This window comes from Peromyscus eremicus, chromosome 1 (genome assembly GCF_949786415.1).
Source record: "Peromyscus eremicus chromosome 1, PerEre_H2_v1, whole genome shotgun sequence".
NCBI lineage: Eukaryota > Metazoa > Chordata > Mammalia > Rodentia > Cricetidae > Peromyscus > Peromyscus eremicus.
The window spans coordinates 156,736,169-156,747,489 of NC_081416.1; the positions used below are offsets into that span (position 1 = coordinate 156,736,169).

Consider the following 11,321-nt stretch of genomic DNA (forward strand, 5'->3'; position numbering starts at 1 on the left):
GTGATGTCCTTTGAGCTGGTCTCCTGAGCGTGTTCAAGTATCCTGAGTTCAGTCCTACCTGCTGCCCTTTCTTCTCCAGTAACTGAATCCTGTGGTACTGCTGCTTTGAAAACACTGTAAAGAGAAACTGACTTCGTTGGAGTTCTGTCGGGATTTCCAGACTTCCTCCATTTGAACCACATGGCACCTGGCACTTGGGTCAGTCTTGGGGACTTTGGAGGGCTACTGGATGAGTAGGCAGCGTTGTTGGGGACTTGGATATCTCAGAACCTTGGCTTTGGCCCATCCAACCCAGAACAAGTCATGGAGGAGACACCAACATCTGTGACTCATCTGTTGCCAAAATCTGAGAGATCAAAATATCACTCACTTCTTTCTGTGACCTTTGTTTTCCTGCTTGCCCTCACCCTGGCCTTTTTTGCCTATGCTTTCCTGATCCTGGGAAAACAGAAGCCAAAATACATTCTAGCCAAGGACAGCATAACGGTTAGAGAGGTGGACCACCTGAAAATAGTGAATGTGTCCAGGATGTGGTATTATCAGTCAAGACTACTAGTGCCCAGTAGTGAAAACGTAGTCATGCAGACTCCTTGGCTGGCTCCCATTGTGTGGGACGGGACTTTCCAAATTGAAATCCTGAACCAGCAATTCCGGCTCCAGAATGTCTCCATTGGGTTAGTTGTGTTTGCCACTGGAGAGTATGTAGGCTTCCTTAACATGTTCCTGGAGACCGCTGAGACATACTTCATGCAGGGACACAGGGTGAAGTACTACATTTTCACTGATCAGCCAGCTAGTGTGCCAGTCCTGAAGCTCCATAAGGGAAGGCAGATGGTAATTCTGGAAGCCCAGGGCTCTGCCCACCCCCTGAACACATACATCTACAGAATGCAGGTGATCAGCTATTTTTCCCAGAGGCGCTTTGCAAAGGAGGTGGATTACCTGGTCTGTGCGTATGTGAACATAATTTTCTGCCACAGCGTGGGCGTGGAGATCCTGTCTTCCTTGTTCGGCACACTGCATCAACAGTTCTTTGGATTACCAAGGGAATTGTTGGCCTACGAAAGGCAGCCTCGCTCACAGGCCTACATTTCTAAGGACGAGGGAGACTTTTACTACTCCGGGGCCTTCTTTGGGGGAAAGGTCCTAGAGGTTTCCAGGCTCACCAAGTTTTGTTACCAGGCGATGACGATGGACCAAGCCGATCACATCCAGGTCTTACAGCATGATGAAAGCTACTTGAACAAGTATCTCCTTTACAACAAGCCCACCAAGGTCCTCTCTCCTGAGTACATGTGGGATAAGGAACTTCTGAATAGACAGAGTTTTCAAGAAATGTTGCCAAATGGGGAAATACTTGTAAGAGTCAGCAAATATCCCTGGAGTGATGCTACCCAAGACTTCCTGAGAGATCCCAGACAGGGTCAGTGACAGAAACCTTCAGTCTTCTAACATGCTGCCTGAGATCAGAACCAGTTTTTACTACTATGGGCACAGGCTTCACATTTCCAATTGGTTGGAAAGAAATGCTCAGGGATAGTTGCACCCTCGCCCCACCTGACCTAGTTAGTGTTCTGTTGCTGTGATAAAACACTGACCAAAACCCAGTTGGGGTGAAAGGGTTTATTTCAGCTTACATGTTATAATACTCCACCACTGAGGGAAGCCAGGGCAGGCGCTCAGGCAGGAACTTGGAGGCAGGAACTCGAGCAGAGGCCATGGAGGAGCACAGCTTGCTAGACTGCTCCCATTGTCTTGTTCAACTTTCTTTCTCATATAGCCTAGGACTACTTATCCAGGAGACACCACCCACAGTGGGCTGGGTCCTCCCCATCAATTATCAGTCAAGGAAATGCCCCACAGGACAATCTGATGGAGATAATTCCTCAGGTGAGGTTCCCCTCTTCCTTAGATGACTCTGGGGTGTCTCAAATTGACAGCTGAAGCTGACTGTGACACCACCCTCAACCCCAACTTTTTCAGACACAAGGTACCCCCACCTCCAGCACACATTTAGGTGGGCTGATTTCTTAGGTTAGTCCCACGTGGTCTCCTCTTAGTTAGCACCCCTTCAGGTTGAATGAGGCTGGTTGGTAGCCTCTTGTCCTGGGGAGCAAGTGTCATAGACAGCACCTTTTCCAGGAGGAAGGAGGCTCTCAGTTACCTGTCGCCTGACTCCCACGGCAGCATCACACAGGGCCTGCTTTGGTCTTTCGCCAAAGGTTAGCTTTAAGCCAAATAACTTCCTCTTCAAATTCTTTTTTTGTTTGTTTGTTTTGTTTTTCCAAGACAGGGTTTCTCTGTGTAACAGCTCTGGCTGTCCTGGATCTCGCTCTGTAGACCAGGCTGACCTGGAACTCACAGAGATCCGCCTGCCTCTGCCTCCTGAGTGCTGGGATCAAAGGCGTGCGCCATCACTGCTCAGCCCTCTTCAAATCCTCTGTGACAGTAGAAGAATTCCCTTGAATGTTTACTCAGATGTCTTGCCAGATCAGGACCCTCTTTCCTCATGCCTGGCTTCTGTCCATCTCGAACACTGGCCCGTGTTCACTGACAGCAGTGAGCCTGCCTGCCGATGGCTCGTACTCCCCGTTCTCAGCCTCTCCATGATCCGTGAGTGAATGAAGATGATTTCCAGCATGATTTGGCCTTGTCGCTTCAGGCCAGTGGCACATGGTGAAGGAGAGCCTCTCAAACACTAGCCAGCAGGAAGCAAAGACCAAGAGAGGGGGCAAGGCTATGGAGACAGAATTACCTTCAAGGGAACTTCCTCCCCAATGACCTACTTTCTCCCACTAGGCCCTGCTTCCTAATGTCTACACCATCCTCTAACAGTCCATTCTCTTGTGAATCGATCACTAGCATCAAGACCTTCAAGATCCAGTCATTTCCCCAAAGTCCCACCCTTTGATGATTGCAGCTTTGGAGACCAAGCCTGCAACACACATGCTTTGTTGGGATGGGGTAAGGTGGGGGTAAGATGGGGTATTTCAGATCTGAACTAATGCTCATCTTACTGTCTTTCAGGGTACCATGAGGGTAACAAGCTCGATAAACTTCTATGTTGAGTCTGTTTGAAACTAAACTGTTGATGGAGATGAATCTTTGCAACTGATGCTTCTTCCTGTTTTGTTGTGTTTTTAAAACTATAGCTAAAACCCAGTCTTTATCACAGCGACTCTAATAAAGCAGCCATAGCTCAGCCCTTGGTATCCAGGGTCTGTATGTTGTGTAGAGAATGGATGCCTTCTGGGGGATCATGGGGGACGGTGAAAAGTAACATGTGTGGTTGCACTGAGCGTGAGGACCCAAGTCAGAGCCAGAATACTCCTCAGCCCTGCCACTATGCATAAAGTAACATAATACGATATACGTAGTGATATACGCAGTAGTCGCATGGCATTTACATTCAATAACATCACATATTTTGACAACATTTTCCTGTTCTTGCCTGCTTCTGGCACCACTCTCCAGGGCCTAGTCATCTCCTTGAGTCTTTCTACATTCGTGGTGTGTGTGTGTGTGTGTGTGTGTGTGTGTGTGTGTGGTGTGTGCTTATAATAGCAAGGTTCTACACAGGAGTGAAAACATTCAGTATTTGTCTTTCTGAGTCTGGTTTATAAATTGATCAGATGTGGCACACACACACACTAGACTTCTGCACAACCGTGAAGAAGAAAGTTCTCTCATTTGCAGGGAAATGAGTGAAACTAGAGACCATGCTGAAACTGGCCAGACAGTTCATCTGTCCGGCGCTGTTTACTCATTTGTAAAGGAGGCTTCTGCATTTTAATCTTTATTTTTTTAATTTATTTATTTTCTGTGTGTGTATGTTTTTCCTGCATGTGTGTCTATGTGCCTTTTGCATGCTGGGTGCCTGTGAGATCAGAATAGGGAATCAGATTCCCTGGAACAGGAGTTAAGATGATTGTGAGCTGCCATGTGGGTGCTGGGTCCTCTGCAAGAGCAGCCATTAAACCATTTAACCATTAAACCATCCCCCCAATTCCATAAAGTGGGTTTTTAAAGATTATTTCTAGGAGACAGGGTCTTCTGTAGCTCAGGCTGGCCTCAAACTTGCAATGTGGCTGAGGATGACTTTGAACTTCTGATCCTCCTATCTCCACCTCCCTAGTGCTGATTATTCAGGTAGATGCCACCATGGCAGTTTTATGTTGAGCTGAGGCTCAAACCCAGGGCCACGTGTTAAGCAAGCCCTTTATCCACTTAGCAACACATCTAGCCCAAAGCGTATGTATAAAACTTCAGGCTTTAACCAACCCCCAAACATAAAAATAATGTGGATGGCCACAGGCAGGGAAAGGGCTTTTATTTCTCTGAAGGCCATCCCAGCAATTCAGGGGGTTCTGGAGATGGCCTAGGAGGGCTTATCTCTAGACCCATCTATCTACTGGTGGCATTTGCCATTTTCTGTACTTCCTGAGGAGGAGGCTGACCCGTCTGCATAGCTCTGTGTCATGGCTGCTTCTGCAAAGGTGGAGGAGGGGGCGTAGGGCTAAAGCTTACTCAGCAACAAGAGTAGAACTCCAGCAACTGATTCACTCTGGCAGAGTACACGGTCTAGGGGGAAAGGCTTGATCCCTCTAAGGCATGCTCCAAAACATGCAAGGCAGATAACTACCTTCCAGTAGGATGTGGTTGAAAGGGAGGAACTGGGTTAGGCTTTCTCTTGCCAGGGTTTAAATGTTTCATGTCTCCTTGAGACTTTCCATTCAAAGTCACCTCTAATGCATCAGTATTAGGAGCTGGAGCATTTGGGAGGTGACCATATCACAAGGGTCCACCATGGATGAGATCAAGGAAAGGACTGGAAGAAGGTAGCTGGGACTGTTATCCCATTGTCCCTGTGCAGCCTGAGTATCCTAGGCTAATGATACAGATAAAACTGTAGTAAGTTTCATCAAGAAAGTAAAAGGGAAGCTGAGCAAGGAAGTGCACACCTTTAATCCCAGTACTTGGGAGGCAAAGGCAGGTGGATCCATGTGAGTTCAAAGCCAGCCTGATCTACGCAGCAAGTTCCAGACTAGCCAGGGCTATATAGTGAAACCCTATCTCAAAAGAAGAAGGAAGAAGGAGGAGGAAGAGGAAAAGTAGAAGAAATTTAAATGGATGAATCCTGGTGACACATGACTTAAGTGCAACAAAGAGGCGGAGGCAGAGAGCTCCCTTCAAATCCGAGGCTAGCCTAGTCTACATAGTGAGAGCGTCTCAAACAAAAGGAAGAAAAAAATTAAAAGGGGAAATACCAAATAATATCAGGAATCAGCAAGAACATCACTACAGTCTCAACAGTTAAAGAATAGCCTTCCATGGTGGAAACTAAATCCAGCCAATTCTTTCAAGCACATTAGAACAATATTTTACCAGTGTTAAATTCTTTCAGTGGGTGGAGAGGAGGAAGCTTTCCTCTTAGCTGTCTCAGTGAGCCCAGAGTTACCTCAGGCCAATAATAAACATACTTGTAGATGAATACCCTTCATGAAAGTATACATAAAAAGCCATTAGCATTTTAGGAAATGCCAACTAACCCATGAGAAAAGAAAAACCCATGGTGGTTTGAATGAGAATGGCTCCCATAATTCATATGTTTGAATGCTTAGTCCCTAGTTGGGGAACTGTTTAGGAAGGATTAGGAGGTGTGGTCTTGTTGGAGGAGGCGTGTCACTGGGGGTGGGCTTTGAGGTTTCAAATGCTCAAGCCAGGCTTGGTGTCTGTCTTCCTGCTGCCTGTCAAGATGTAGAACTCTCAGCTCCTTCTCCAGCACCATATCTGCCTCTGTGTGGCTATACTTTCTGTCATGATGACAATGGACTAAACCTCTGAATGTAAGCAAGCTGATCAAATGCTGTCTTATTGAGAGCTGCCATGCTCATGGTGTCTCTTCACAGCAATAGAAACCCTAACTAAGACAGAAGTTGGTACTAGGAGTGGAGCATTGTTGTGATAGGCCCGACCATGCTTTTGTTTGGAGGAATATGGACTTTAGGATTTTGGATTAGGAAAGCAGTGAAATGCTTTAAGTGTGGCCTAATGTGTCATACTAGTAGGTGCATGGAAGACAGTGATGCTGAGGGTGATTTGAACTGTGGGGGGCCTGGCTCAAGAAGGTTCAGAGGAGAAGAATGTTATTAAGTTGCCTAGACACCAGTCTTGTGATATTTTGGCAAAGAATGTGGCTGCTTTCTGCCCTTGTCTGAAAAGTCTGCCTGAGGCTAAATTGAAGAGTTTAGGGATTAACAGTATTGGCAGAGGAGATTTCAAAACAGCTTAGTATTGACTGTGTCCTGTGTTATTAGTGGCTAGTTTTATGAAGCTATATAATGAAAAAAGCATCAAGCTGAGCAGGGAAAAATACAAAGTGTACAGTTCAAGGAGAAAAGGGGCTCTGGTAAAAAGTTTAAAGAAAAGCCTGATGCAAAATGGGATTAAGGTAGTGGTGACCACAGGGTAAGATCCCACCTAGCTAAACTTCCAACTTGAGAAAAGATATTAAAGAAAAGCTTAGGGCCAGGTGGCAGTGGTGCCCACCTTTAATCCCACAACTCCAGAGGCAGAGGCAAGCAGGATCTCTGAGTTTGAAGCCCGCCTGGTCTACAGAGTGAGTTCCAGAACAGCCAGGCTTAGGCAGTGAAGGAGACCACTGAAAAGAGAAAGCTGGTGAAGATATAATCAGCAAGAAGAACTTGGCAGCTTTAGCCATGTGGCTCTGGAGTCAAGGATAGAAGAAAGGGGCTGTGGAATCTTCCTCCTTGACTAAGAAAAGCTGCTGAGGCCAGGCATATGTCAGAGGTTTCCTTGCATAGAGACCTAGAGAGGTCATTGCATGAAGCTGTGAAGGTGAAGCCTAGATTGCTTTGGAGAGTCCATGATGCTGGAGATGTCAGAGCTGTGGGATACCTGTCAATAAGAGCTGCTAACAGGAGTGGAAGCAGCCCAAGAGAAGTGTGTTACAGTCAACAAAGCTGAAAGAAGTTGGAGATCTGAAGAGCACTTTGACAGTAGACATGGAGATGCAGAGTTTGGAGTTTGCCCACCTGGTTTTACGTCTTGTTTAGTCCAGTATTTCCTCACTATGCTCCCTTTCCTCCCTTTTGGAATGGTAGTGTATAACTGTGCCACTATATATTGGGAATATGTGATCTGTGATCTGCTCTTTCATTTTGATTTTACAGGGCGGGTATAGTTAAGAGTCCCATGAGTCTCAGAAGAGACTTTGAACTTAGGACTTTAAGTGTTGAGACTGTGATAGACTGTGGGGACTTCTGAAGATGAACTAAATGTGTTTTGCCTTATGATATGGCTACAAGCCTATGGGGCTAGAGAGTGGAATGTGGTAGTTTGAATGAAAATGGACCCCATAGGCTCATAGGGAGTGGCACTATTAGGAGGTGTGGTCTTGTTGAAATAGATGTGGCCTTGTTGGGGGACATATGTCACTGGGGGTTGGCTTTGAGGTTTCAAAAGTTCAAGCCGGGGTTGGGGATTTAGCTCAGTGGTAGAGCGCTTGCCTAGCAAGCGCAAGACCCTAGGTTCAGTCCTCAGCTCTAAAGAAAAAAAAAAAGACAAAATAACAGAAGTTCAAGCCAGGCCCAGTGACTCTCCCTCTCTCTTCCTGCTGCCTGCTGAAATGTAGAACTCTTAGCTACCTCTCCAGAACCATGTCTACCTGCATACTGCCATGCTTTCCACCATGACGATAATGGACTAAACCTCTGAATATAAGCAAGCCCCAACTAAATGCCTTCTTTTATGAGATGCATGGCATGAAGAGATGGTCATGGCATCTCTTCACAAAAATAGAAACCCTAACTAGGACAGACCTGTTTATTCCTGCCACAAGGCAGTTTCTGGGTTAGAAAGTTCCAAGTGTAAGTAATGTAAAGAGGAAACTCTTCAGACAGTCAAATTGTCCACTTCAGTTAGGAGCCTGAAAGTGAGTCTATTATTATTACAAGGGATTCTGGGGCCCATGAGGGCACATGTTTCTAAAATGGGGTGCACGCAGTACAGATATGGTGTCCTGTTTGGTACCTGGGAGAAGATAGCTCATAGACAGTTGCATGGTCGCTACAAGGTTCACTCTGCAGAGAAATGCATGGTGTTCATGCTGGTGTTTGGTACACTCTGACCTGTATTAACTGATAAGGCAGCAGTGTGTGCATACTCACTAGCTGTGTGCTGTAATGCCAAATACTTGAACTATAACAAAAATATTACTTTTTTTTTTTTTTAGGCCGAGTCTCACTATGTATCCCTGGCTGTCCTGGAACTCACTATTAGATCAGGCTGGTATCAAACTCACAGAGATCCACCAGCTTCTACCCTCCCAGAGTGCTGGGATCAAAGGCGTGAACCACCATGTCCAGGTAACAAATCTTAAAAGGGGACGTGCATGAGGAGAAAGGACACCTCCCACCCCCACCCCGGCCGGTCAGGTGGTGAATGTATAAACTATGGAATCCTAGCTTCTGCCACTGCCACACAGGTGACCCAAGCAAGTTTCTAAGTCTTAAATGCTCTTTATAATTATTTGAACTTGCTAAAGGAAGCGATGATAAAGCACTTGCCCAGCTGTGGTGTTAGGGAGCATGGTATCCAGGTAGATCAGTGTACCAAGTTCCCTTACCCAGAATCCTTCACAACCTGGCCAGGCAGGCTCGGAACTCATGCCTTTCTAAGGCAGCCATGAAGAAGATACTGTAGGCTCAGGGAGTTCTAGAGGGACCTATGTGTGACAGTGCTGAGCCACCAAGTAGGAAGGGGAGTGTATGTTATTGTGGAGTATTAGTTTAAGGTGTGTTACATTCATTTATGCTGTGGAACATTCATTTAATGATACAAAGATGTGTTGCAGTCTTTTATGTTGCTTTTGTTTAAGTCTGTGAAGCTGTGTTACTTTGTCTAAAACACCTGATTGATCTAATAAAGAGCTGAATGGCCAATAGCTAGGCAGGGGGAAGGATATGCAGGGCTGGCAGGCAGAGAGAAGAAATAGAAGGAGAAATCTGGGAAGAAAAGATCAAGGAGCAAGAGAAGGAGGAAAGGAAGACTCCAGGGGCCAGCCACCCAGCTACACAGCAAGCCACGGAGTAAGAAATAAAGAAAGGCATACAGAATAGAGAAAAATAACAGCCCAGAGACAAAAGGCAGGCAGGATAATTTAAGTTAAAAGCTGGCAAGAAACAAGCCAAGCTAAGGCTGGGCTTTTATAAGAAAGAATAAGTGGGGCTGGAGAGATGGCTCAGTGGTTAAAAGCATTGGCTATTCTTACAGAGGTCTTGAGTTCAATTCCCAGCAATCACATGGTGGTTCCCAACCATCTGTAATGAGATCTGGTACCCTCTTCTGGCCTGCAGGCAGAACACTGTATACATAATAAATAAGTCTTTTTAAAAAAAGAAGAAAGAAAGGAAGGAAGGAAGGAAGGAAGGAAGGAAGGAAGGAAGGAAGAAATAATAAGCCTCCGTGTATGTGTTTATTTGGGAGCTGGATGGCATGTCCTCAAATAGCAAAGAGCCAAAAGAGTAAAATAAAAACCACCACCAACAGTATGTGGTTAAATGGCATTCTTTGTGCTGGCAAAAAGGGAACATCAACTCATGCAGCTTGGTCCATTCCCCTGACCCCAGAGCACACTGCCTCATTGGCTGCAGCCATACCAGCTGCCTGGGTAGCAGTAATGGTGGTACCCAGAATTGGCCCGTTGCCCCAATCCTCATCTCTCCTACCCTGACCTCCTATGAGCCTTGCCTCAACCCTGGCTCTGACCTCTGATGACCCCAGGACAGAAGGCCCAGAGAGTCACTGGCACTGAGTTTAGGTGCTGAGGAGTGTGTGGGCCTGATGATGGGGGATGGGAGTGATAGTTATGCAGGCTCTCCTGGAATCTGCCGTCTTGAACTGTCCCCAAGTGCCACCCTCCTACAAAGAGCGAAGGATCATAAGCATTAGACAATCCTGAGGCTGAGCTGCTGAGCTCTCACTCTTTGCTCTTGGATGCCCTTTCTCTCCATCTCTCCCTTCTCTGGCACACCTTTTCTAACCAAACACAAGTTGAAAGAGTCCTTCAGAAGAATGTACTAGACTGGGGACTAGGAAGGGTCCTCTGGCACCTTACCACACCCTCGGAAGCAGACAACACATAAACCACCCCTCTGGGACAGCTCTTTCACTCTCTCCTCCATTCATTTTCTTCCTCGTCCACTGGGTTCCTAGTGTCCCTAGGTCCCTGCTTCTGGTGAAGGTCTCCCTGCTGCATCTGAATGGCCCCTCAATCCTGATCCCAGGGGGTCCCATACTGATCCATGCACTCTGTCTCACAGTTTGCATCACCTGTGTGAGCGAGCTCTGTGCTTATCTGGCCAGTGTGTGTGGATGGGGACGTCCTTCTCTTTCCTTTGGTGTCACAAATGAAAGATGGCACAGCGTGCATGCACCTGAGAGATGTACAGCACTCAGGAGAAGTAAAGAGTGACTGTTCTCCTGTGCTACCTAAGCAGTCACCTCCATGTGTCTTGGCCTGTCCAACAAATCTCCACATCCTGGCTATTCTTGCTTAAAAGAGAGAGAGCTGAAGGTCCTAGGAGCGCACAGAAAAGGGACTGTACAGAGGAGAGGAGGTGCTTGAATAGTATAAATGGCAACTATCAGTGAAAGAGCCATCAGTCAGGGGGAGTGGCTAAATACATTTGGGTAAGTGACATATGGGTGGCTATTGTGTCTACTTGGAGTAAGTCCTAGGACCAGATTGGATGCACCCAACTTTCGCGAAGGATGTGAAGGGAACACCCAGAAACACAGCTCCATGCCAAGGGAAACTTAGACCTGAGTTCCTGCCAGCCAGTCACTCACTGGCTCCAAGTGGAGGTCAGTAACGAGGACTGGGAGGCGCGCAGTCACCCTCCTCCTACGCACACTGCCTCGAGCCCGCCCGGCTGAAGGTACATCTGTTACTACAGGATTCAGCATCACCGAGAGAAGACGAGTGAAGGAGAGATAACCCATTTCTCTTGGCTGTCAGATTATGTCCAGTCCATCCAGCTGGGGCACACCCATGGGAGGTACCAGCTCCACACTGCGCTGGAGAGACCTCTGTTCTTGTCAACAGCTGGACCACCTACCTGTCCAAGTTAGGGTTTCTATTGCTGTAAAGAGACACCATGACCACGGCAACTCATATAAAGGAAAGCATTTAACTGGGCTGGCTCACAGTTCAGAGGTTCAGTCCATTATTGTCATGATGGGAAGCAAGGCAGAATGCAGGCAGACATGGTGCTGGAGAAGGAGCTGAGAGTTCTACA

General features: G+C 46.8%; 1 protein-coding gene across 1 annotated transcript; it reads left to right on the forward strand.

Moving 5' to 3' along the window:
• LOC131921137 (histo-blood group ABO system transferase-like) lies at window positions 1-3,202 on the forward strand. The gene is made up of 2 exons (XM_059275812.1): window positions 1-1,423; window positions 3,028-3,202. The coding sequence occupies exons 1-2, from the start codon at window positions 304-306 to the stop codon at window positions 3,066-3,068; spliced, it is 1,161 nt and encodes a 386-aa protein (XP_059131795.1). The 5' UTR covers window positions 1-303; the 3' UTR covers window positions 3,069-3,202.
• The last annotated feature ends 8,119 nt before the right edge of the window (window positions 3,203-11,321 follow it).